The following is a 26,429-nucleotide window of genomic DNA, read 5'->3' on the forward strand; positions in this document are numbered from 1 at the left end:
ATGCAGGCTGTTTTCGACACTACTTTGTAAAAGTCTTGAACAATTCCTCATTTCTTTATATTTTGCAGGGAAGATGTGAATAAGTGCAGTGATCTATTGAAACAGGTAAACATAACTGGAAAAACAGTTTATAAGGCAAAAACAGAGTTTATGCTGACAAGCTTGAAAGTCTTTTTGTACAACCACCTTTATTTTTCAATATCCCAAATATCACTGGCTGAAATGCCAAATGAAATGCCAAAATGTGCAACTTTGTAACAAGAAGCTAGTAACAAAGTGCCTAAAGATGCAGTGGGTTCTTTATTAAGCTGTCTGTTATGTGCATAAGTCAGAGTTTAGTGGCATATGTGGAGGTAGATTTCTATTCTCATGTATTAATCACATATTTAATCATATCACATTAGTTATAGTAATATCACTTTCTCACTTTACTATAGTAAGAGCACTCCTGTCACTAGTTTGCATGCATGTGGAATGTTAACACAGTGAGGCCATTGTAATGGGAGACATTATATAGATAGTGAGACTACTTCTGCTTATCAGGGATGTAAATCCTTAGGTGACGGCTAAGCAGAAAACAAGGTCATAATTCTCTCTGTGAGGGAGAAGGTATAGCCCCCCCCCCGTGAGAGAGGCCAACATGTAAGAGTTTGTGGAATGTTCTGTTCTGTCTCTGTATATAAGATGTAAAGGCAGTGGCCACAATTCAGAGATAGTCCTAGTGTTTCACTGGGATGCTCTCTCCACATTGCAATGTGTTTATTAAACCCACTTCAAATCAAGCTCACTGGGTGTGTTGCAGGTTATTGTTTTTTGGGGTTGTTTTTTTTGCCTGTCCCATTTGGTTCTTTAGCTGTCAGAATTGTTGTCTGAAGACCAACAAGAATACCCAATGAATTTACTTTACCAAGTGGATCATCGCGGCCTTGCCGTATTGGTCCATTTGATCGACCTTTGTTGTTATTATTTATTTTATTTTATTTTCAGTTGTTACAGATGGGACAGACATGACTAGGGGATAGGAAAGGGAGAAAGAAAGATGAAGGAAAAGAAAAACAGAAGGGAAGAGGGACAGTGAGAAAGGGTGCTTAAAAAGAGAAAGAGAGAGAAAAAAAGAAAAAAAAAAACCTCCTGGATCACCTGTTGAGAGGAAAAGAAGAGAAAACAAGCAAATAAACAGAGCAACATAATAAACACAACACCACCGCATTAATCTAGCTAAGTGTAAACAGCAGTAAATACTAAATATTGAATGTTGTGGTGCAGCACCCAGGACCGACAGCGCACAATGTGCTTTGAGGTAGCAGCCAAGAAAGGTGTAGTTTATGTCTATGGACAGTGAACATCTGTGTGCACACCTGTGTGAATCAGCGCGCTTGTATTCAAAAGGTTTCCCCATTGCAGGTTATTGTTAAATTTTCCACAACACTTGCAAATCTATCAGTCACACACATTTATACTCAGATGAATGCATCAGAGAGCAACTTGGGGTTAGTATCTTGCCAAAGGATATTTAACATACAGCCTGGAGCAGCCAGGGAACAAACTGTCTGATCAGTAGATGACCTGCTCTACCTCCTTAGTTACAGCCACTCCATGAGCTTGAGCTCAATTAATTTTAGTATTCATGACTCATTTACTTTACTTGTCATGTTCAACCAGAAAAATGCTAACAATAATGAAAGATTTATCACTCAGTGACATACACTGACACCCAAAGGGTACATGTGGTCCATAACTGTAGACCTGTAGGTGACCATAGCGTACACTACTATTTTCTGTCTGGAACTGATCCTCACTGAGGATGGATCAGTGTTCCTCAAAATAAATAAACTTTAACACGTTATTTAATCTCGGATTCTTGCAAAATGTTCGACGAGGACCAACTGAAAACCAAAATACAAGAGAGTTGAGACAGTAAGCGCACGGAAATAACCGTTAATCGAAGCAACGTTGCCCTCTAGTGGTTAAATATATTTACTGCGGGGGCTGTAAACACGGAAGTTCCTGTTTCCGTCCATTTCCTATACAAATTGCTCGTGCGTTTTGTCCCCTTTTATTGTGATGGTGGTGTAACACAGTCAGTAGTTTAAAAATGTGCACCAGAAGTGTTTGATAAAGAAAAAAATAGGCGGTATGTTTTCATAACTCACAGCTGGAATATAAGCATGAGCTGCAGACATGACAGGATACCCTGAATTTTAAGCGTCTTTATCAGGTCTTAGACTCAGAGTTACAGCCACAGCTGTAAGTGAAATGACCTAAACTGACACCTCAGCTTAGTGAACCTTTCCTTCGTTTTCTCCCAGCATGCAATTCCCCCCTTTCTGTGTTTCACTTTCATTTTTCAATGATTTCTGCTGAAGCTGCGTGCAGGAGACGAAGCGGTAAGTTAGCAATTTTTTTACATATAGCTCACATAATTTATAAAATAATGAGAATATAAGATAAGATGCTTTATGGCTTCTGAAAATCTGAGTCATTTTGACTGCATTGTAATGCATGATTATACAACGAATCCATTTGTGTGAAATCGAAAGTAATGCTTTTCCCGGTCCTTTGTCATGTGTCATAAAGTACCATGAGAAGCAGTAGTTTGTTTGACAGTCCAGCTATCCTGAGATGTTCGGTGTTTGCTGTGTGACACTACAAGTAAGCGGAGAAATATTGCATTTAGTTTTCTGTGTTTGTATTTCAGGTCCCGCCTCTGTTGTCACCATGTTAGTGGCTCCTCTCCTGCTGGTGCTGTTCGTTCCCTTTTCTCCCTCATCTGGAGCACAGTTACCAAATCAAGCCAAGGCCAAAGACCTCCCTATTGCCACCAATGGTCAGCCCTTCCCCTGGGACCGCATGAGACTTCCCACAACCGTCACTCCACTCCACTATGACCTGGCCATACACCCCAATCTGACCACCCTGGACTTCACTGGCGTTGTTCGTATTGAGCTTGATGTGCATGAAGACACCAACACTGTCATTCTCCATGCCAAGCAAATGCAGATATCCGATGTGTTCCTCTTGGCACCTGAAGGCATTAAGCGCCTTAAGGTGTTGGAGTATCCTCGCTTCCATCAGCTAGCCTTGCTGTCAGACTCGGTGCTCATCAAAGGTAGGAAGTATGAAGTTCATCTGGCATTTGCTGCCAACCTGTCTGACAGTTTCCATGGTTTCTACAAGGGAAGCTACCGCACCAGCAGCGGGGAGGTCAGGTAAGGCCACGAGGCATTTTGAATGTTCTCTGTGTTTATTTTACTAATAATACTAAATTTCTCTTTTGACAAATAACTAAAATAACTGAAGAACGTCAGAGAAAAAAATTAATGGCATCCTTGTTCACCTCCATTTTATTGGCTGTTATCGGATACTGAAGTAAAATCTTCCTTTTTGCAACAGAGAACAAAGAGTTTATTGTAAATGTAGTGCAACTTTGGAATTGGCTATAAAATCAGTGCAAGTAAAAGCTTAAAGTTCACCAAAAAAAGATTATTTAGTGCTGAAAGCGCCTAATCACACCAGCTTTAATCCACTTTCACTTTGTGCTTAATTACATTTTCAGAGTCCTGGCGTCCACGCAGTTTGAAGCGACTTTTGCTCGTGGAGCCTTCCCCTGTTTTGACGAACCCGCCTTCAAAGCCAACTTCACCATACGAATTATTCGAGAGCCACGCCACATAGCCATATCCAACATGCCAATGGTAAATGTAGACTGACCAGTCCCAGTTTACTTTAAGCATAAATGAGTAATTACCAGAAATATGGATTTATTAAAAAGAACAAAATAGCAACATGCTTATATACATATGACTATATATGCACATCTGCAATATTATGGACCTCTCCTTTCTTTTCTTAATTATTAAAACACACCTGTGTTTCTCAGGTTAAAACTGTGGAGTTGCCAGGTGGTTTGCTTGAGGATCACTTTGACACCACTGTGAAAATGAGCACTTACCTGGTTGCCTACATTGTGTCGGACTTCAAGTCTGTGAGCAAGACGACCCAGCATGGTGTCAAGGTGAGATGCACACCAGATGCTTCTTATTAAAAAGACTTTTTTTAGTCAGCAGTTTGACTGTATACATCTCCACGGTGTGAAGCATATCAGACGTGTCATCTAATGACTGTTGTACTAACTGAGAAAACTTGCTTGTTCTTTGTTCTTTACTGTGATTCCCTTCAGATTTCAATCTATGCTGTCCCTGAGAAGATCGACCAGACAGCCTTTGCACTGGATGCTGCTGTCAAGCTGCTGGACTTCTATGATGACTATTTTGACATTCCTTACCCACTTCCCAAACAGGGTCAGTGGAAATCACATTGTGTTTCCATGTTAAGAGACAGACACTGGTGTAGCAGTTGTTATTTTGTAACATATTACAACAGCAAGAAAAGACTTGATGAGTCATAAGTCTCTGTCTGCTTCTGATCCTTTACTCGCCTGTGTGGAAACTGTGCTTTGTGCACACATTCAGGATCACATGATACCTCATATCTCAACGCTTTGACAGGACAAATATGTAAATTTAGGTGTAGACTGCTCTGTAGATGTATCAGAGGAGAACGTAAGCCATACCTAGTCGAACCGTGAGGTGACATGACTGTACCACATTATTTGTGACTGTGTTCCCTCTGCAGACCTGGCAGCTATTCCTGACTTCCAGTCAGGTGCGATGGAGAACTGGGGACTGACCACCTACAGAGAGACCGGCCTCCTCTTTGACCCTGAAAAGTCATCAGCTTCAGACAAGCTGGGCATCACCAAGGTCATCGCCCATGAACTTGCGCACCAGGTAGCTGCACTGATTCTGTTTGTTTTAAGTTAAAAGTAAAGCATTAGGGGATGGCTAGGCTGTGCAGACAACCCATGTGCTATAAGGCTAATCCAGAGGTCTGGGTTTGAATCAGTGCCGAGGCCATTTACTGCATGTCTTCACCTGGTCTTTCTCCCAGCTTTGTCTTTTCTCTTCAATGTTCTGTCACAATAAAGGCTTAAAATCTAAAAAATAAATAAAAATAAACTCATTCGTGTCAAAGTTCATCAGTCTGTACCAAGTTTTCCAAGTAATTTGCTTAAATTTATTGTCAGTATGATTGAGCGTAGCATGTGCAGTAGATACAGGTTTGTTTGACTTTTCAGTCGTTAGTACAGTATAACAACACTAAAGGTGAAAGAGCATGTTTAATGCTGTTCTTGCATGTTTTCCTACCTGTCCAGTGGTTTGGAAACCTGGTGACGATGGAGTGGTGGAATGACTTGTGGCTCAATGAAGGTTTCGCCAAGTTCATGGAGTTTGTTTCTCTCGACATCACGTACCCAGAACTTCATGTGGTGAGACTTTGAAACTTTATTTAAAACTGACTGATCCCAGGTCCTATTGGAACATACAGATCAGTTAAAATGATTTACTAAAAACCAGAAGGACATTAAAGTCACAGTCTCATAGTTTTAGTAGTGTACATTAGCTGAACAACTCCTATGTTTTGCTGGATAAGGCTACAAAGATGTGCATAAACATGATTCCATCCTCTCATTCTTCCAGGATGATTTCTTCCTTGCAAAATGTTTTGAGGCTATGGAAGTAGACTCCCTCAGCTCTTCCCACCCAGTCTCCACCCCTGTGGAAAATCCCACACAGATCCAGGAGATGTTCGACGATGTGTCATATGACAAGGTTAACCTCGGCTGTTACATTCTGTTTCATGTTTCTGTACTTGTGTAGGATATTGAAACTAACAATCGTCTCAGTATTTCATCATCATGTAAAATCTGTTAATATTTGACATAAATTCCCAAAGCTGAATCCACACTGTGCAGTTGAATCAAAACACTGAAGGACTTATCTACGTTTCATATTGTTCCTTTTTTTAGAAGCATGTATGTATTTTGTTTTCAGGGTGCATGCATTCTGAATATGTTGCGGGACTTCCTTACTCCTGAGGCTTTTGAGATTGGCATCGTCCGATACCTGAAGCGCTACAGCTACCAAAACACTGTGAACAGCCACCTGTGGGAGAGCCTGACCAATGTGAGTGATGTGTGAGCGGTCTCTCTTTTAGAGGACTGATTTTTCATCAGTCATTTTTCTTCTTATGTAACTGTGAATGCTGAATGTGGCTCATCTCTGTTAAATGTGCTTCAGATCTGCAGCTCACATGATCTGGATGAAGGTCGCCTGAAACACACAGAATTCTGCTCTAAACGCAAAACTCAGTCCGGAGCCTCGGTAAGTTGTCGTTTGATGCTTGGTAGCAAACTTGTTCAACAAAGCTCTCTGATTGTGAGCATATTTTAGCAATTACAATAAACTCCTGTGACGTTGTTGTATTTATACAACATTATGTTTGTCTGTATATACAGAAGTGGTACTCTGGTGATGAGCTAGACGTCAGGGCCATCATGGACACCTGGACTCTGCAGGAAGGCTTCCCACTGGTCACGGTGGAGGTCAGAGGTCGGGAAGTCAGGCTCAGTCAGGAGCGTTACTTGAAGACAGACGACCCCTCCCCGAGTGAAGGGTATGCTGTCAGGAGCGTTTTCTGTTACAATGCAAGTTTACAGCATTAAGCTGTCTTCAGCCTGGAGCGTGCGGGAAGCAGGGTGCAATATTTAAACTGTAGTTTACTGAACAGTTCCTGTAACTGTGTAGCTGTCTTTGAAGCTTACAGTGAAAAATCATCACTTTCATTTCTCCAGCCAATAATAGTCTTATGTTTTTACCCCTCAGCTGTAAAAGGTTGATGGGGCGGTGTGGACAACTAAGTTTGTGAATGTGATAAATCGAGAATGAGGAGACGTTGGAGCTTTCAATTGATAACATAAGTGTATCTACTAAGAATATTGGACAACTTAATATCTCAGTGACCTCAACTTAAAGGTCAAAGGTCAGAGATCCAATTTTCCCAAAGTATTGTGAATGTGATAACTGAAGAATACAGTAGTGTAGGATTTTAAAATTGATACCATAGTTGCATCTACTAAAAATCTCGGATGAGTTCTATTCTCAGTGACCTTGATTTCAAGGTCAGTGACCTCTGACCTTGAACTCACGGTCAAGACTTGAACTTGACCTAAAAATGAAAGGTCAGAGGTCAGGTTTTCTGAAACTCTTGTGAGTGCAATAACTTGGCAATGTAGGATTTTGAAATTGATACCATAGGGGTGTCTGCTATGAGGCAGAGGGATCACCCTGGCGGTCTCCAGTATTTTTATTGTCATAATAAACAGTTTGACAGTTGCTTATCTTGATTTAATCATGATTAAACAAAGACATTACCTTTTAATTAATCATTATTTTGTGTGTCTAGATTCCTGTGGCAGATCCCGCTGACGTACAAGACCAGTGCCTCCAACACCGTCCACCGCTTTCTGCTTAAGACAAAGACTGGTGAGTACTTGATGACATTGAGCCTTGGTTTTCTTTTAAACGGCAATATTCATTTAAATTTCACAAGTCTTCATCACTTGAAAGCTTCTCTTTACTCTTCTGTCTTGTTCAGATTTCCTGTTCCTGCCAGAAGAGGTAGACTGGGTGAAGTTCAACGTGGACATGAGTGGTTACTACATGGTTCATTATGCAGGCGAGGGGTGGAACTCTATTATCAAGCTGTTGCAACACAGTCACACAGCCCTGAGCGGTAATGACCGTGCCAACCTCATCCACAATGTCTTCCAGCTTGTCAGGTCTGTTTAAACATTGCATATTAACACCAAAATTAGCTGTCTATCCTTTGGTATCTAGTTTAAGTGAAGCAGTCTGATATATTGAGCTTTGCAGGAAAACAAAGTATTATACATTCCACATACATTGCTTTTTCCCTACTCTTTGTTCTAAAGCCAAGAATTTTGAAATATATCAGCTAAAATTATGTTTAGATCCAAGCACACAGTATGCTAGAAAGGAGAAAAGGGGAGCAGGATGTTTACCTGACATCTGTCTTGCAGTATAGAGAAGGTGAGGCTCGACACGGCTTTGGAGCTGTCGCTTTACCTGTCCAGAGAGACCAAGATCATGGCTGTGACTCAGGGCTTTGGAGAGCTTGTGCCGCTTTACAAACTGATGGAAAAGAGAGACATGAAGGTGCTGGAGAACCAGATGAAGGTTAGTTTGCTGGCACATTACTTGGCACATTATACCAACATATGTGACTCAGTGACATAGTGCGACCAAGCTCAACAAAGCACAGGCCCAATTAGGGAAAAAAAGAATAACCTTTGCCTTTACAGTAGTTTAAGGTAAAACTATACATTCACCCATCTGAATTATTGACTTCAGGTGTTCCACGCATATCAACCACTGGACTGAAAAAGAATAAAAAGGCTTTGACTTTGCACATGTTTTATAAGCCGAGTGCCCCAGAGTGCAATATGATATGAAATATTATGATAAAATTTATTGTCCAGTCTGGGAAATTTGTCATGGACTCAGGTACTCAAGATAACTTATCTTGAGTACCTGAGTCACGAAACAAAAGTACTGTCCCAAAATCAGTGTAATGAAAGATTCATTTTGTATATAATTTAGTTTATAATGTGAAATGTCTAAGAAGCAGGGTTCACACTATATATAATTTCAGTTTGTTAGAATTTTACAATGGATGTGAAAAGAGAAGGTTTACAAGATGGTAGTGATGTTGGGAGACAGTGATACTTATTAAAGAGACAGGAGGCGGAGATGAAGAATGGACCGTTTTAGAAATTTCACTTCTTAACTCAAGCAGTTTGGACACAAGGATAGAAAGGTAAGGCTGAGGTGGTTTGGACACGAGCAGAGACGGTATAGTGGATATGTTGGAGAGAAGATGCTGAAGCTGCCCTGCAGAAAGAAAGAGGAAGACCACAGAGAAGATTCATGGATATAGTTAAGCAGGACATGCAGAGGGTTGGTGTGACAGAGGAGGATGCTAGGGAACGCACGAGATGGAGGCAGATGGTGTGCTGTGCTAAACCTTAAAGAAAGCAGCTGATTTCTGTCTAGTCTTGTCTAATCTATACTCATAAATACAGAAATGTGAAAAAGTGAGCAAAAACAAAGTCATGCTTTTGATTTATTAGTGACAAAATATCATATTTAATATCTGTTAAGAGCTATTTCGCTTCTTAATTCTTTTTATTTATGTCTCCACATTATTAAGATGAATTTGTAGTGATAATTTTCTATTTCAGAAATGACTAAAATAATTAATATTCTGTTAAAAAATTGAAGGTAAGGTAAGGACCAGGAAAACCCTGATACAAAGGTATCACTTTGCTAGTATACCCCTGAAGTCATTCGCTAGTCTTACTGCATACACTAAAAGCAGTGAATCTATGGTACCTTAAATGCATTTTCCTGTTATTTTCAACCATGTCCATTGTGATTATGCAATAAAACTCCAATTTAGAAAAACTGGTTAAATTTTTTTTTTTTTTTTTTGGTTCAAACATCGTTCGAGGGGTGCCTGACGTTCCTCTTTGCAGGAAAACAAACATACAGTATGTGGATTGTAACTGTATACTCTCTAAGGAGGATTTAATGTCTCTTTTTGTTTTTTAGAGCTATATTGTAGATTTGTTCCAGGATTTGATTGACCAGCAGGAATGGAATGACTCCGGCTCCGTGTCTCAGCGAGTGTTGAGAAGTTACCTGCTGCTGTTTTCCTGTGTCAGGAACTATGCTCCCTGTGTGACCAAAGCCACCCAGCTCTTTAACCAGTGGAAGGACTCTGATGGCACCATGAGGTTTGGAGTCATAGTCAACAATAGCACAAGAAAATCTGATTTTACTATGTATATACATCTGAACTGAAAGCTTCCTTGTTTTTGTTTTTTTAGCCTTCCTGTTGATATCACCATGGCTGTGTTTGTGATTGGAGCTCGAACACCAGAGGGCTGGGATTTCCTCTTTGAGAAGTACCGCCATTCGCTGCAAATGTCGGTCAAGAGCCGCATGAAGACTGCCATGGCTGTTAGCCCACTGCAGGACAAGCTCAAGTGGTGTGTAGATTATGGGAACTGGGACACATCAGTATTTCTTAGCTAAAGCTAAGGGGATATAATTACCCCTGCTCTCCCTTTACTGTTCCCTTTGTGTCTGCAGGATGATGGAGCAGAGCCTCATCGGTGAGATAATGAAGACTCAGGACCTCCCAGACGTAGTCGTCTCTGTCAGCAAGAACCCCCATGGCTACCAGCTGGCCTGGGACTTCCTCAGAGCCAACTGGCACACTATGATCAAGAAGTCAGTCAGCCCATCACACACATGTTTTATCATCCACAATACACCATCAGCCTTAAATCCTCAGTCTTGTCAGTTTTGCACATATTGATACTTTTGTTTAGCCAGGAGAGAGCACCGCCTTTGCCAAGAGTATTAAAATTGGTAGAATAGCCTATAGTATAAACTTTATTTGTATACAGAAAATGTTGTTTGTTTTTTATTTATATATTGATATGAAGTTATTCCCTAACAAAATAGGGAATTCTATCACTGGTTAAAAAAATTTGAACTTTGGTGTTTGTTTGCTTTGATGTCACAGGTTTGACCTCGGCTCCAGCACTATATCATACTTGGTAACTGGGGTAACTAACCAGTACTCTACTAGAGAGATGCTAGATGAGGTAAGTATGGCTGCATTTCGATCAGAAGGCATGTCCGTATTTCGGATAACAAGAATATTGCCTGGATCTAAATATTAAGGACGCTGCATCTAGAATGTCGATCAAAGTCTTCCTCCTTTACACCGACTCAGGTACGAAGCTTCTTCGGCTCCCTGACAGAGGAGACGGGCTCAGAGATGAGGTGCATCCAGCAGGCCTACGAGACCATTGAGGATAACATCCGCTGGATGGACAAAAATCTTCCTCTTCTGCAGGCTTGGCTGGACAAGCGCAACCGACGAGTGTCTCATGAGGATTTATAGCTTCAGGAAGGTTAAAATAATGAATAGTGAATAATTACAAACAGAAACAAATCTGTGTAAACTCAAACCACAAAATAGATGAAGTTGATCACAATGACGGTTGTTTTTCAGCTCAAGTTTGTCTATAATAGCAGTAAGTCCTGACTTAAATTGGATTTTTTTTTGTGTCAAAATCACTTTAAATCTCTACCCAGTCCCACAAGTTTACAAAAAAATGAGCTTGCTTTGGGAAAGATTGTGGGTCATTATAAGTATTATTTAATACCCTGAAACTGACTGACCACACTAGTGAGTTTTTTAATTACACTTGTTTAAACTACAGCCTAAAAAAATGTTAAACAGGTGCATTTCAGATCCAAACAAAACTAATGAACCATTCTAAGAACGTCCTAAAAGTCAGCTCGCTCTCCAGTCCAGCTGCATTTAACCCTCTGTGACCAGGTTTGCTTCAGTTTGCTTCAGCATCTCTCCCTCTCTCTCTCCCTCCCTCCCTCCTTCTCCCTCAATCTGCTGATGTGTGTTTGTGTTTTCCTCTCAGTTTCCAGCACACCTGCTTTCCAAAAAGTTTCACAATGAAGTTGATTTTACAGTTTATATGGGCTAATGGGAGACTTTTTTTTTGCATGGAAACCAATCATACAGGAGTCCAACTAAATCACATGTGAGATCTGTGGCCTAACTCTTAAAGTGAGCACAGACAGTATGTGTAACCATTCATTCAACAGTGTAAGTGTGCCAGGGAATGTTACACAATGATCAAACCGGTCAAACCGTGCACAGGCATGGTGCAAAACAACATGTGAGCACACTAACATAACAGTCCTCAGTAAGGGGAAAAGCAGCCTTAGCATATAACATAATTATTAAATGAACCTATTTGTTGTTTGTAATAGTCTCCTTTTTTCTGAAGAAAAGAGCTTGTTTTTTTCCACAGAGATGTTTGTGTGTGCTGAGTATGTCTTTGTGCAAGTGTGTATGTTTAACTGTGAAGTTTAAATTCTGTTTTGGCTGGATGAAGTCACAGTTGTTGCTTTTTAACAGTAAATGTTGAATTCTGCTTCAGTGCGAAGCAGCATAAAGATTATACGATGTGATATAAATAGTGCAAAAGAAATGCACTGAATGTCTGACTTAAGTTTTTTTGATGAAAAAAAAAATAAAAATGTGGGCATGTCTGCGAGTGAATGCTGCAAAACCAATGAAACAGACAATGTAGTGCGCTGCGCTTAATATATTTTTACAGTTTATTGGTTGTCGTTAAAAGATTAGATTACACTTCTGTACGTTTATATTTTTCCACAGTTTGGGTAAATTTTAATACTGAGGAGCTAAACATGGATTCCAGCGGCGCTGGTGTGTGTTTTGGTACAGTTTATTTAAATGAGTAAGCTCGGCAAGACAAAAAGCACTGTAAGAAAAAATGTTTTATGTGTGTGTGTGTGTTTTGTTTTCTTTTTGGTTTATTGAACAGAGTAGCATATTTCCATTTTTATGCTCCTGTTACTAAAACCGTTGTTGAAAATGTAAAGATGTGTGTTGGTTTGATTAAACGTTGGACAAATAAAGTTTTTCTTTTGAACTATAATGCATTTTTTCTAACAGCATAGTGTTCTAATTATATTAGTAGTTTGATAAGGGTTATATGTTCGGTCCCTGTGAGTTTTATGGATATAACCTTTGTATCTCCTCATCCCTCTGATCAGCAGGTGTTCTTCCAGTTTGGGAGTGTTTCCTGTTGAATTTTGGGCTTTCTTCTCAGACACACAACAAAAAGATTTTATAAATTAGGATCAGCGGTGTATTAATCCTGCCTATAATAACAGCTAATATTGCTGTTCTGAAAGACTCACACAACAGTGAGTCTTTATAGAAGTGTAAAATAATTGGAATAAACCTTTTAACAAGACTCGTCATGACACAACACCTGAATGCATAGTGAAGGAAAAATCTGATGTTATTAAGCTAAGTGTGTCCAGATTAATTACAAATTGTTACATATTTTAATATACCTTAAAATGACGACTAATGAATCATCAGATTTAACTTCTCTTGCCCAGAGGTGACAGGAAACACGATACTATTATAAAAATGTTTTATTCCACTACTTTCCTTACTTTCATTTTTTCTTAGGCAGTAAATTTCAGCTAAGAACTTGTAGATAAACGTGTCTCTTTCTCTTTTAAACTTCTAATGCTGCCATAAATTCTTTGGAGGGACCTTTAGAACATACTAATAAAAGACACTGATCAACTGACAAAACAGAAATTCATAGAAGTCTGCTTATAACGGGTAGGCAACCTTTCTGATGACGAGTGCCATTTAAAATTTCCTCAGAAGTCAGTGTGCCATATGATTGCATTAGCAATAAATCTAATAACGCTCTATATTAGGAGTCGGCAACCCTGGGCACGCGTGCCACAGTTGGCACGCGAAGGGTTAAGTGATGGCACGACCATAGCTGGACTGGCCATCGGGCATACCTGGCATTTGGTCGGTGGCCGATGATTTTTTTTTTTTTTGTAACGGTATATAATGAAAGTGGTGGATTGGCCAGATGCTGGTCGGTGTGTAAAAAACGAACTCAGTTGTTTGGTGGTGGCTATGGCGAAGCTTCCACAGATTCATTAACATTAATAAGTGGTGGATGCCAGCAGGTGGATGAGAGAAAGGGGAGGCAAGAGGAGAGACCCGAGGCAGCCGCCGGTCCGAGTGTCAGGTGAACTGAACTTCAGGTAAGAAGTTATGACCTGCAGTCTACCTGGGTCAGATATAAACCAACTTTAGGTGCAGTTTATTTTCGTTGTGCAGTTACAATAACTGTACTGCTAGCATGACGGAGAGTCTATACAGCTGGGTGGGTGCTATGATGTTACTGATAGTGAACTTTATTTTATTCACAAGCAGGGCCGTTGCTAGCCATTTGGGTGCCCTAAGCACAAATGCTTTATGGTGCCCCCCCCCCCCCCCCCCCCCCCCCCCCGCCACTGAAAAAAAAAACAGTGGAATTTGCTTAATTAAATAACAACAACAACAAACATGACAGTTAAACAAATAATATTATAATAGAGTTGCCAACCATCCCGTAAAAAGACGGAATCGTCCCGGACTTCAGCTACAATGAAAAAGACATAAAGCTGGAGCTGCACAGCTGCCTCTTCTTCTCTCATTCTCTCCCCTCTCTCTCTCCTGTTTCTACTTCAATCATGAAACTGATCAATGATCAGCTGATCGGCTTTTCTCTCTTGTTTGTTTATCGCCCACTTTGTGCCAGAAAGAGGAAACCGCCGGATGTCGCGCTAAACTACAGCAGAATGTTTAAGCTTGATCAGCTGTTGTTAGAGTTTATTTAATATTTCTTTCTAGTAGCTGATGTTTACTGGAGCCACAGCTGTAAAACCTGCTGGTCATGATGTCGGTCTGGATATGTGGTGAGAGGGAAACATGCAGATGAAACCAGGAGATGTCCTTACTGAATCATCAGAGCTGAACAGGTGATGGAGAAACAGGTTTACCTTTTAGGTGACATGAATGAGTTGAAGGGTTGGGTTGAATATTAACAAACATGCCATATTAGCCCAGTTTATTTCTCTTATCAGTGGTTCTATATATTGTGTAACTGTTCATATAGAGCGTTATTAGATTTATTGCTAATGCAATCATATGGCACACTGACCTCTGAGGAAATTTTAAATGGCACTCGTCATCAGAAAGGTTGCCTACCCCTGCTCTATATGAACAGTTACACAATATATAGAACCACTTTATAGAATTATATTTGTTCGCAGATGTTGGCAGCTATCAGCGAATAGTTATCAGCTGTTTTGAAACAAAAAACAGACACTTTTTATCCATAACAAGAACTCCACAACAGCAAATGAACTGTACAACAGAAAATACAAATCCTATTTATGGTCTCCTCACAACAATGATAAGAGAAATAAACTGGGCCAATATGGCATGTTTGTTAATATTCAACCCAGCCCTTCAACTCATTCATGTCACCTAAAACCTGTTCAGCTCTGATGATTCAGTAAGGACATCTCCTGGTTTCATCTGCATGTTTCCCTCTCACCAGATAACCAAACCGACATCATGACCAGCAGGTTTTACAGCTGTGGCTCCAGCAAACATCAGCTACTAGAAAGAAATATTAAATAAATTTTAACAACAGCTGATCAAGCTTAAACATGCTGCTGTTGTTTAGCACGACATCCGGCGGTTTCCTCTTTCTGGCCAAAGTGGGCGATAAACAAACAAGAGAGAAAAGCCAATCAGCTGATCATTGATCAGTTTCATGATTGAAGTAGCAACAGGAGAGAGAGGGGAGAGAATGAGAGAAGAGGCAGCTGTGCAGCTCCAGCTTTATGTCTTTTTCATTGTAGCTGAAGTCCGGGACGATTCCGTCTTTTTACAGGACGGTTGGCAACTCTACTAAGTAACCTTATGAATAAAATAAAGTTCACTATCAGTAACTTCATAGCACCCACCCAGCTGTATAGACTCTCTGTCATGCTAGCTAGCACACAGTACAGTTATTGTAACTGACTGTAAAAAGTCAGCACAACGAAAATAAACTGCACCTAAAGTTGGTTTATATCTGACCCAGGTAGACTGCAGGTCATAACTTCTTACCTGAAGTTCAGTTCACCTGACACTCGGACCGGCGGCTGCCTCGGGTCTCTCCTCTTGCCTCCCCTTTCTCTCATCCGCCTGCTGGCATCCACCACTTATTAATGTTAACGAATCTGTGGAAGCTTCGCCATAGCCACCACCAAACAACTGAGTTCGTTTTTTACACACCGACCAGCATCTGGCCAATCCACCACTTTCATTATATACCATTACAAAAAGAAAAAAAAAATCATCGGCCACCGACCAAATGCCAGGTATGCCCGATGGCCAGTCCAGCTATGGTCGTGCCATCACTTAACCCTTCGCGTGACGACTGTGGCACGCGTGCCCAGGGTTGCCGACCCCTGGCTTTTATTAACAGATATTAGTTTTTGTTGCGTGTGTGTGTGTGTGTGTGTGTGTGTGTGTGTGTGTGTGTAAGATGTGCAGAGGTGGAAAAACCCTGGTAACAATTAAGAATACTACAATTCTCAGTGTATTTCAGGTGCTATTAAACGTGCCTTCTTTGCACTCGCCCCCATGCTTGAACACACTGTACACACCGCCTCTTATCAGGACACTCATAATAAAACTGCACTCTGCTCCAGTGAGTTTTCCCTCCCAGTCTCATACGTGAGAGAACTTGTGGCTGGATCGAAGGTAAGAGCACAGAGCTGGATTTTTTTTCTTCTGATTCCTTGTTTTGACTATTCTGCTCAGTTACAGGAAGCTGATAAAACTGAATCTAATAACAAAAATCTGAAAATACTAGAAGCTGTTTGTTTTAGAAGCGCAGACTAGGCCACTTTCCCGCTGTGCTTACCGATCATGTGCTCACCTCGCCTACTTCTCATGTGATTGTTTTAGGTTCTCTTGTTCGCTTTTGTTTAATAATTTATTTTTAAAAAAAAACTTTTAATGCTAAATCACCTTAGTACGGGCAGAGTTTTTGTGGCTTTACTATCACAGTTTCATTATGTTGAAAATCTTGTAATCTGTTGCCCTCCCAGCATTTTACATTTAAGAAAATAAAAATATAATTTTGGGAAAACCCTAACTTTGGCAACTGAGCCAGCCTTAAAAGGCATGTTTAACACAGTGACCTACTTTTCTCAATTCAAGGCTGCGAATCAGTTAAACAGACCTTTCTTATTGTGGACACCTTGATTTGATTTGTGGCTTGGTGCAGCAGCTGTATTAGTATCTTGTGTTTTTAAGCCTTTGATAATATATTTGTCTTTCCATTCCATCTGATAGTGAATGCTTAATTATTTGATAAACAGGTCTAATATTATGATTTACTCACGAGAAAGGAACTGTCACAAATTGAATTCAAGGTTTATTTGTCAGACACTTCATTCTTATAATCGTGTTGTATAAAAACCATGTTTTCTGAGTAAGTCATGGTTTATTTACTTCATTTAACATGACTCCACAAGTCAGAATTTGGTAACTTGTGGAATCACTCATCCATCTCACCTCTCTGATTCACAGTTTTGAAATCCACGCTCACTAATATGTCAACAGCCTAAAATAAGCTAAGATTTGATTTGCTATCAGGCTATGAAATTGATACCTATTTGTAATCAATTTAATATTTCAAGTCGTCACCTGATTGCTTTATGGGCATCATGGAACAAGTGCAGTCATCCCGTCTTTGCGAAATATCACTGACAGCAATAGTTAAACTAAATGACTGCAAATTATATGAGGCTACTGTAGTACAAAGTGCTGCTTTGTAAGAAATCTTCTTCCAGAACCTACCTATCCTATCTTATCTATCCTAGTACAATCAAGACAGGCAATAAAAGCTCCTTGGAGATTTCATTTTTTCTATGACAAAACATTGGGTTTAAAGTTCAAAGTGTACACATTTTCCAACTGATACGAAAAGATCTAAAAATGGAACATTTTCATTGAAAGGGTGACCACATAAGCTCGTGAAAGCAAGATCTTTATATTTTAACTGCACTGTTTTTAGATCACTGATGACAAAAAAAAATAAAAAATCTATTTATTTTCTTTTTGTTTTACATGTTTGCCTTTCAGGTTCATTCAGTGGTTTGTTACTCCACTGTCATTTTGGCCCATTAAGAATTCATCCACCAGATTTAAGGATGTTTTCGGACTACAGTGTCTTTCTACAGTAAGACCCATTTCTTTTCATTGATACTTTTCTATGATAATTACTTTCCTGTGCTGTGTGTACTATGTATTATTGGCTGAAAAAGAATCCTTTTTTTCAGTTTCTTTTATTCTATTAAAACAGCAAACTAATAAACTGGTAACATCTTCCACCACCAGGGAAGGCTGAGAGTTTTCAAACTGTGCCAGAGTTGTTAGATAACCTGTTCTCTGCTTTCTCCACATCTTCGTCTTTCTCCAAGGATCTTCCTGGGCATCCTGGGTTTTGGTCTCGCCATGATGTTCTGCACCACTATATGCAGACTATGCCATCGCCAAAGGGATGACCCTATATCACGGAGGTCTATAAGACATAGTGACCAGGGCAGGCTCCCGCAGTCCATATATTTCATTCCCTTCCCCAGGAGCATACCACAGCAGGACAGCGAAGATCAAGGTGGTGATGCCATGAGACCACCACGATACAGCACAACAGTCTACTCAGGACCCCCACCTGCCTATAATGAGGTGATTATGATTTTCTCTGCATCTCTTTCTCTTGCGCTAACAAAATAATGCACCCATATATCAGTACATTTAGGCTATTGCTAAATTATAGCTCTTTTTTTCTCTATCTTCAGCTGGAATTTAAGCCTGATGAGCTCCCACCTGCTTACAATGAACAAAGCATTTCTATGTATCCCATAACACCCCCACCACCTCGCCCAGACATGGTTCAACCACAGGCACAGTAACAACCATAAGGAAAAATCATTATTGTGTCGAGGTTACGGACACTCACGATATTGCACTGCCTCGTGGACATAAGTAACGAGAAGTTCTAATCTTTTAAGGGTTGGTTTTATTGTTAGACTTGTTTGCTTTATTGTTTTAAGGGAGTTGATGCTGGCACGAAGAGAATCAAAGTTGCGGAAATGGAAAAGGTTTAAAGTTACAACACTGTAAACGTGTTTCTGTTTCAGCTTGTTCTCTTTGTGTTTATTAGCAGGATATCAAAGAAGTGTATCAGGTATCAGGTATTTATTACGTTTAGCGCAGAGCTAAACTGAAATACACGTTGTTTTGGTTTGCACTCAACATCTTGAGGACGAGATGCATTTTTTTTCACCACTTTTACAGACTTCATTTCAACAGACAGTAAAGGGATGGCACTCATGGCATTTACAATAACACTGTGAGAAACTGAAATGGTTGCATTTTGCTTGTTCACAATCTGTATATTTACTAAAATGGTTTAGATATTCGTTATTCATTCTTTCATCAAAATATTAGCTTTGGGTGACTATTTTGGAAAGCATGTATTCTCTGGTTGCTTTTTAAGTGATGTTCTAAACAAGCACATACAGTGAAGTACATGATATTGAAGTGTGCCTGACAAGCATGTATTTTCATATATGTATGCTGATTAACTTATGCGACTGTAATAGCACGGTTGCAGTGATGTTGTATTCATATTGTGCTAGAAGAGGCCTTTTTCACTCATGACAGGGACTGCATAGGTGTAACTCATTGTTCAGCCGTTGGTTATGGCCGAACAATCAGTTAGTGCTATTTATTACAGCTGTTCACGTACCATTCAATTACTGTTGTGATTTCTGAGAACTTGCTTTAAGACTTTAATGAAACAGTCACTTTACTTGAAATGAAATGTGTAAATAGACAAAATTCGCAAATTAATTGTTCAAATTGTTCTCAGGGAAAAAAAAAGTGAATGATATTTATAGTAGCTGGTCTACTTAAAGTTCTCTGTACAGACTGAACGCTCCAACAAAGTCTGTAATATGAACCTGGAAACAGAGGTTAGAAAAAGATTTCAATGTTTAGGAAATTTTTCATGTAAATGTATGTTCATAATAATGATTGTATCACATGTACATATTGTGGATACGTTTAAATAAAGAAAAACACTAAATCAAGCTTGTCATAAATTTTAACAAAGTTGGAATAAAAGTTGAAATGTTTTACAAAGATTCACTTCGGTGCAACTTAAAACATTGAAGAATTTCCAGTTTCTTTGGCTTAAGAAACTCTTGAGGTGCTTTTGCAGCAGGTTTTTAGTCATTATCCTCTGAAGTGCCATTAAGGGTTATCCAATTAGTTTGGCAACATTTGGCTGAATCTGAGCAGTCATACAAGCCCACACCATAACATTGCCTCCATCATGTTTGACAGATGATCAGGCTCTAGACATCCAGATGGGGTCTCTGGATGTCTAGAGCCTGGATCTCCTCCATACCTGCTTCATGCCCTGGGGGGCGGGGCTATGGCTCCCCACACCCTCTAGCAGATCGTTACATGAAGGAACCTTTTGGATTCTCATGCTCACAGGTGTACACACGGGTGCTCACAGACACAAACTACACCTCTTTTGGCTGCTACCTCAAAGCACACTGTGTGCTGTCGATCTTACGTGCTGCACAATAATATTCAGTATTTAGTATTTACTGTTATATACACATAGATTCTCGCGATGGTTTTTTATTATATTGCGCTCTTTTTTTTTGTTTGTTTTCTCTTTTCTTTCTTCTCAACAGGTGATCCAGGTGATTGATGTATATGTATTTTTGTCCCCCCCTTTTGGTGTGGCCTTTATCACTGTTCCTCTTCCCCTCTGTTTTTCTTTCCCTCCCTCTCTTTCTTTCTCCCTTTCCTTTCCCCCATTCATGTCTGTCCCGTATGTAACAACTGAAAATAAAAAAAATATAAACAATAAAAACAAAGGTCAATCAAATGGACCAATACGGCAAGGCTGGGATGGTCCACTTGGTATAGTAAATCCGTTGGACATCTTTCTTGGCCTTCAGACAATAATTCTGATGGCAAAAGAACCAAACGGGACAGGCGGGAAAATAAATAAATAAATAAACTGAATCTGAGCAGTCATGCAAGCCCAGACCATAACATTGCCTCCATCGTGTTTGACAGATGATATGGTATGCTTTGAACAAAGAGCTGGTCCTTTACAACTTTTCTTGAGTGTAGCCATTAGTTTTTTGTTTTTTTGTCGTTGTAAACTTTTCAATTCAATCTTTTCATTTTCCCAACAACAACCGCCTCAAGTCACTTTATATAATAAGATAAAGATGCTACAATAACAAAGAGAAATCCCAACAATCAGATGACCTCCTATGAGCAAGCACTTGGCACAGTGGGAAGGAAAACCTTTTAACAGGAGAAAACCTCCGACAAGCTCAGGGAGCGGCTGTCAGGGGTCACGTGTGGACGCGAGGAAGAGATGACCCAAACGCAGGACTCACGGTGCAGGATCAAGGGTGTTTAGTGTAGTGAGTGGATGAACAGAACAGTAACGAACGCTGACTGGCTGGATGACTGAATGGCTGGCTGAACTGAAAACACACATGGGAACGACGGCAGTGACGACATCAATGACAAGACAATGAGCGAGTGGAAACTGAGGACTTAGATACACAGACTGATGAGAGACCGGTGAGTACACAGCTGAACTTAATCAAACTAACGACACACAGGAAAGGAACTGGCACAGCAAGACAGGAATTGTGAACGAGTGAGAAATAAACTGAACATGAACGAACTGAAAACACTGGGTCAACGACCCAAGAACCCTGACAGCGGCAGCCGTCTGCATGACCAGATGGGGGTAAGAGGAAGAAGACGGGGCAAAAGGCACAGCTTGTAAACCCACTGCATTTCTATTCATGAAGTCATCTCTTGAGAGTCTCACTCACCTCCTTGAGAACGTTTCTTGATTATGCTAGATGTTGTGAATGTTTTTTTTTCTAACCAAAGAAAGAATTATTCTTTATCCCACTCCTACAGTTTTTGTTAGCTCTCTGACAGGTTTATTTATTTTCAGCCTAATGATGGCTTCCTGTCACTTGCACTGACATGTCTTTGGATCTCAGTTGCAGTCAAAAACTACCACATGCACATTTAACACATTTCCAGGTTCTTTCATCTGCTTCATTTTTCACAGAATAACAGGAATGCCTCTGAAAATGGGGTTCTATGTGTAAAAATGGTTGCAATTCCTAAACAGTTATTTTTGATGAGCCCCCTTGAATTACAGTTGAAAGTCTTCACATCTTGATTGTTTGATCTAAAATCCATTTGTGTGGTGTACATAGACAATGTGCCATTGTCCATATACTTATGTATCTAACTTTGCCTGACAATTGTAGTTTTGTTCACTTTTGTCAATGAATCCTTTAATACGTTACACTTATGCTTATTTTATATATAAAACTACATATCAACCACAGTCATGGTGTCTTTATGTCAGCTTTTAAAACTTCACAGCAACAACCCACTAACCTGCTGCACGAACTATTCTCTGTCAGCTTCCTGATAGCAAAATGACTAATCACAGGTGAAGCCAAAGTCCTTCTTTTATGACAGTATAATATCACATAGGGAGTGTCTCGTCAAACGATCCAATCTAACAGTGACCAAACTTAACACCAGGGGGCACTCCAAGCGTGTAGACACTCATGCTTTTTTGTTGTTGTCATCTTGTAGTTTCCAGGTCTTTCTTTACTTTGCTAAACGTACATTTATCTGTTTTGTTATAATTATATAATTTTGTTAAAAACATGGTCACAGATCTGTTAAAGGTTTATATTACTCTAATCTGGTTATTTTTACTTCCTGCACAACCACATTACATTTTGTGAATAAGTATCATACTAGAAGTATTAAATAAGCCTCTTACTATTAAAGACTTTGAAGGAAGCAGTCTCAGATTAACACCTGGAATGTGTATTGTCAAGCTCTTACAAGGTCCCCAAAAGGCAAAACTGCTGTTGACCCTTGTGTGGACACATCTACTTGAGTCCTGCATGGGTGAGAGTGGATTTGCCCTGCTCACACAGCCCCACAGTTCACCCATGGTTAGGTCTGCTAAGGCGTGTTTGCTGGGATAATGCTAGACTATATGGACTGTTAAAATAAAACCCTGTACGTTCACTTACTGACACATCTCTTTAAAGGAGTGATAAACATGATTGCACAAGGAGAAATAAACTAAAGGAGGAGATTTTGACATTTCTTTTGACAGCCTTGATAGGAGTCAGAACAATAACCTCCACAAATGGAAAAAGTTCTGCTTCTCTTCCTGCTGTTACACCGTGTACGTAATCCCACCTTTTCTCTTTTTCTCTGTCTCTGTTATTGCCTTTATTACTTTATACTTACAATACCATGTTTTACTATTTTCTTTTTTCAAAAAGCAATAATGTGCAGATCCAATCATTGTTTAAATACATAAGAGCAAAGTTGTTTGGGATTTTTTTCCGTGTTGCAATATATTTACACGATTATCTCTCTGTCTTATTTGTGAAATATATATTAAAAGGATAAATGACTTGTCTGCTGAATACTAACTCTGCCTAAGGGGGTAAACAAAACAAAGAAACTTGAATCCAAGCACTCTCTATGCTCCTCTGATAGAAAAATTATTAAAGTTATGCAACACTCTCTGAAATTAAAGTTACAACACTCTTTTCAGTAAACTGAAGTAAGCTCTAATCTGTCCTTTTCTCAGGCCTTGCTGTGGCTCTTCTGCTAACTGTTCTCCAAAGCACACCTAGAATCATGGGCGGATCTACTGCAGTGGCATAGGGTGGCATTTGCCACCTTAAAATATTCTCTTGCCACCCCTAGTGCCACCCTAGTTTTATATCTTGTACCACCTTCTACCTGCTGAATTTGACATAGTTTTAGCCATATATAGTGCATATTACAGAATGTAACACCTGTATGTGTGTAAAGAAATGGCTTTGATTATGCCACCCCTGGTTAGAATCAGGTCTAGTACATCATGTAGCTAACTGTTTCTCTGTAAGAGTGTCACACACTTATCTGTTCCCAGTATAACACTGGAAGAAGTGTATAAATGAAACTTGCGGGAATTCACCCCTGCGGTAGACTGAAGCTTCACAAGGCTGACTTCCTATGGGGTTTGATAATATAATGTGCCCTTCAGCTTTCATTTAATTTATTTGAAAGACAATGAGAAATGCAGTATTTTTTCTTCCCTTGTTTAGTAAACAATTTTGAAATACAATTTAAGGAACTCAGCTGCTGGTTTAAGTAATTCTTAGCCTCCCTACATGCTACATGCCTACCTTGAGGTGACTTCTACTGTGATTTGGTGCTATATAAATAAAACTGAACTGAAAGAATTTGATTAAATTGACATGTGGGCAGTTCTGGAGGTTGGTCCTTCAGCCAAACTGCAAAGAAATCCGCTAAAACTGTTTCAGTCCACTTGTGTTACGTCTTCACCCTGTTTGTTCTGAAAGAGAAATGTGGGATGGATTTCGAGAAAGAAACTCCCTTGAGGCTGCACAGACAGAGAGGAGCATGCAGATAATATAAAAAGGAATGCATGGGGATAGATATGTGAATGTGACAGCGACGGAACAGAAGTTTAGAGCAAGAGAACTGCTAAGAAATGAAAGAAAATATTCTGTGATGACTGACAGTCGTGTACAGTATCCCTCTCCCCCTGCTTCATTCTCTTTGTCTGCTGCTTCTCAAACATGCACTGGAGAGTCCCTGGCATTGCTCTGTCAGGTCTTTCCTTGTGCTGCTATCTTTGTCTGGCCTCTGTCATCAGGGGACTGTAACTCTTAATGAACACTCCCTGCACTATCTGTGAACTCGTTTGCTAATCACAGTAACTGACATTCGCACTGACACATGCCACCTCCGATCCAGGATACTGAGTTGCAGGAGATCATTGTCCTTTTCAAGCTTCTTTCTTTTTTCATCTTTTTAAATTCAGCTGCCAAACTTCTGGTTGTGTTTGTATTCTTCTTCATGTGAGATTAACCCGTGTTTGTAAGGTGGACTTAGCAAATTTACCAACAAACTCTGAGTTTGTATTGCTATGCTACATCACTGAACAAATAGATGACAAAAATGACTTCACTGTCCAACTAAGTTAGAAAAAAAATCCAAAAGAATAAAACAAGCTTCACAAAGGGAAAACCAGCTAATATGGAATTCCTCCAGTAGTCTTGTGAATGTATGATTAATTCATGATTAACAAGATGATAAAACTGCCCTTGTTCACAGCAACAATACTAAAATACCAGATTCAGGCAAACACTCATTACTGGATCTGCTTCAGAACTCCAGAGTGCTACTTGTTGTACCAATCGCTGATATGTAACCAAACCTAACCTGCATTTGAAGTCAAATTAACAATCAGTTCAGTTCAGTTTAGTTCAATTTTATTTATATAGCAACAAATTACAACAACAGTTGTCTCAAGGCGCTTTATACTGTAAGGTAAAGACCCTAAAATAATAGACGTGAAATCCATGACAGTTACAAAAATAATATTTATACGTATAACAACCCAACACAGAATTTTTTATATACAACATGTCTGTCATGAACTTTCAGTTTTCAGTTTCACTTCTATAAAACTCTGAAATTCCCTTGCAGTTGCTGACAATTGAAAAGGAAACGTTATGAGTTATGTTATTGACGTGCTACTTATTTACTATCTTCATTGTTAAAATGAATCTTCTCTGTTCTACATCAAATACAACATTAAAGAATCATAATTACGAACAAATTATGGCAATCCTTGTTGGATCCCATTTAAATTGAAATGAATTTGTATGTTATATGAATGCTTCAATTAAGTATCTGTACATAACTCTGCATTATTGTATCTAACTGGTAACCAAAAATATCTCTTGGGGCGTGGGTGAAACTCCCAAACCTAAAAATAGCATTGGGCTGTCTTTCTCTGATGTGTCTGCATGTGAGTATGCGTTAGTTTCATTAATAGTACAGGACTGGTAACCATGGAGCCAAGCTTCGGAGGGGTGTTGTTGATGCACAACATTCAAGCATGTGCTGACATGATAACCCAGTTTATCCCAGGTAAACACTGTGAATCTATTTAAAGATGGTGATTCACTTCTGACCAGCTGATAGCTAAAGTGTGTCAGCCCTTGTTGAGGGGCTCCATCTGCCTTAACGGAGAGTTACCATCCCATTTTCCTGCAGTCATAGTATGCCAATGGATGACACTGCAAGGTTTTGGAACTCCAATCAGCTCACTTAAATTAAGGGCATCTTCTAAGGCTGAAGACTTCAGCCATTGGAGAAGTACCGAAAAACTGCAGACTACTTTAATAAAACTATAGACAAAGAACAGCCTGTCCAAAAAGTCTGTCCTATGGCTTTAATGAGTATTTTATGTGTATGTTACTTTATAACATACACAGTTAATTTAAATAATAATTTAAATAAATTAAATAAAGGTTAAATAATAAAATTTAAATTGTATTACATAGTGGATTAAAGTCGGTGGCAAGGAGGGAGTTCACACAAGAAATTCACTTAAATATAAAATAACTTGTTAAAGATAACCTAACCAAGACACAAAGCTGATGTAAGGTGGAGTGAAAGAGAGAGACTAAGCAGGTTATCTGGGCCAGCTTGTATAGTCTGTAAGACACAGGTGACACAAATTAGCTGATCCTATCATGCCAGCCAATCAACAGCCGACCATGGTTTTAATGAGTGTGGGAGGGTCGTAACAGTAAGCCTGTCATCCAAATATGGTCATGAAATGCAGAGTCTTCAAAATGTCACCATGTCTTTGTTAATCTGTTAGAGCCTGGAAAGGTGGAGGTGTGCTAAATAGAAAAAAGGAACGAAGCAAGACAGAATGCATGCGTGCAAATGAGATGAAGGCAGGTGGAAAGGTGATGATGCAAGTATTAGAGAAAGTGAAGCTGGACGTTCAAATACCTGTGATCAACCATGCA

The 26,429-nt window shown here is 39.6% G+C and overlaps 1 protein-coding gene across 1 annotated transcript; it reads left to right on the top strand.

Annotated features, from left to right (window-relative positions):
- Positions 1 to 2,024: 2,024 nt before the first annotated feature.
- Positions 2,025 to 11,391, top strand: erap1b (endoplasmic reticulum aminopeptidase 1b). Its single transcript, XM_026188195.1, has 19 exons — positions 2,025 to 2,387; positions 2,699 to 3,209; positions 3,557 to 3,695; positions 3,881 to 4,015; positions 4,181 to 4,301; positions 4,636 to 4,790; positions 5,216 to 5,329; positions 5,541 to 5,672; positions 5,895 to 6,026; positions 6,141 to 6,224; positions 6,359 to 6,516; positions 7,306 to 7,385; positions 7,498 to 7,681; positions 7,943 to 8,099; positions 9,534 to 9,718; positions 9,812 to 9,973; positions 10,077 to 10,217; positions 10,516 to 10,597; positions 10,729 to 11,391. The coding sequence occupies exons 1-19, from the start codon at positions 2,351 to 2,353 to the stop codon at positions 10,897 to 10,899; spliced, it is 2,880 nt and encodes a 959-aa protein (XP_026043980.1). The 5' UTR covers positions 2,025 to 2,350; the 3' UTR covers positions 10,900 to 11,391.
- The last annotated feature ends 15,038 nt before the right edge of the window (positions 11,392 to 26,429 follow it).

The sequence above is a fragment of the Astatotilapia calliptera genome, chromosome 12 (genome assembly GCF_900246225.1).
Source record: "Astatotilapia calliptera chromosome 12, fAstCal1.2, whole genome shotgun sequence".
NCBI classification, from domain to species: Eukaryota; Metazoa; Chordata; class Actinopteri; order Cichliformes; family Cichlidae; genus Astatotilapia; species Astatotilapia calliptera.

Excerpts from the sequence above, each read along its gene's own strand:
- erap1b (XM_026188195.1), top strand. The coding sequence starts at position 2,351 with ATGATTTCTGCTGAAGCTGCGTGCAGGAGACGAAGCG. Across the intron at positions 3,696-3,880 it reads CCATATCCAACATGCCAATG|GTTAAAACTGTGGAGTTGCC; the intron begins GTAAATGTAGAC and ends TGTGTTTCTCAG. Across the intron at positions 6,027-6,140 it reads TGTGGGAGAGCCTGACCAAT|ATCTGCAGCTCACATGATCT; the intron begins GTGAGTGATGTG and ends AATGTGCTTCAG.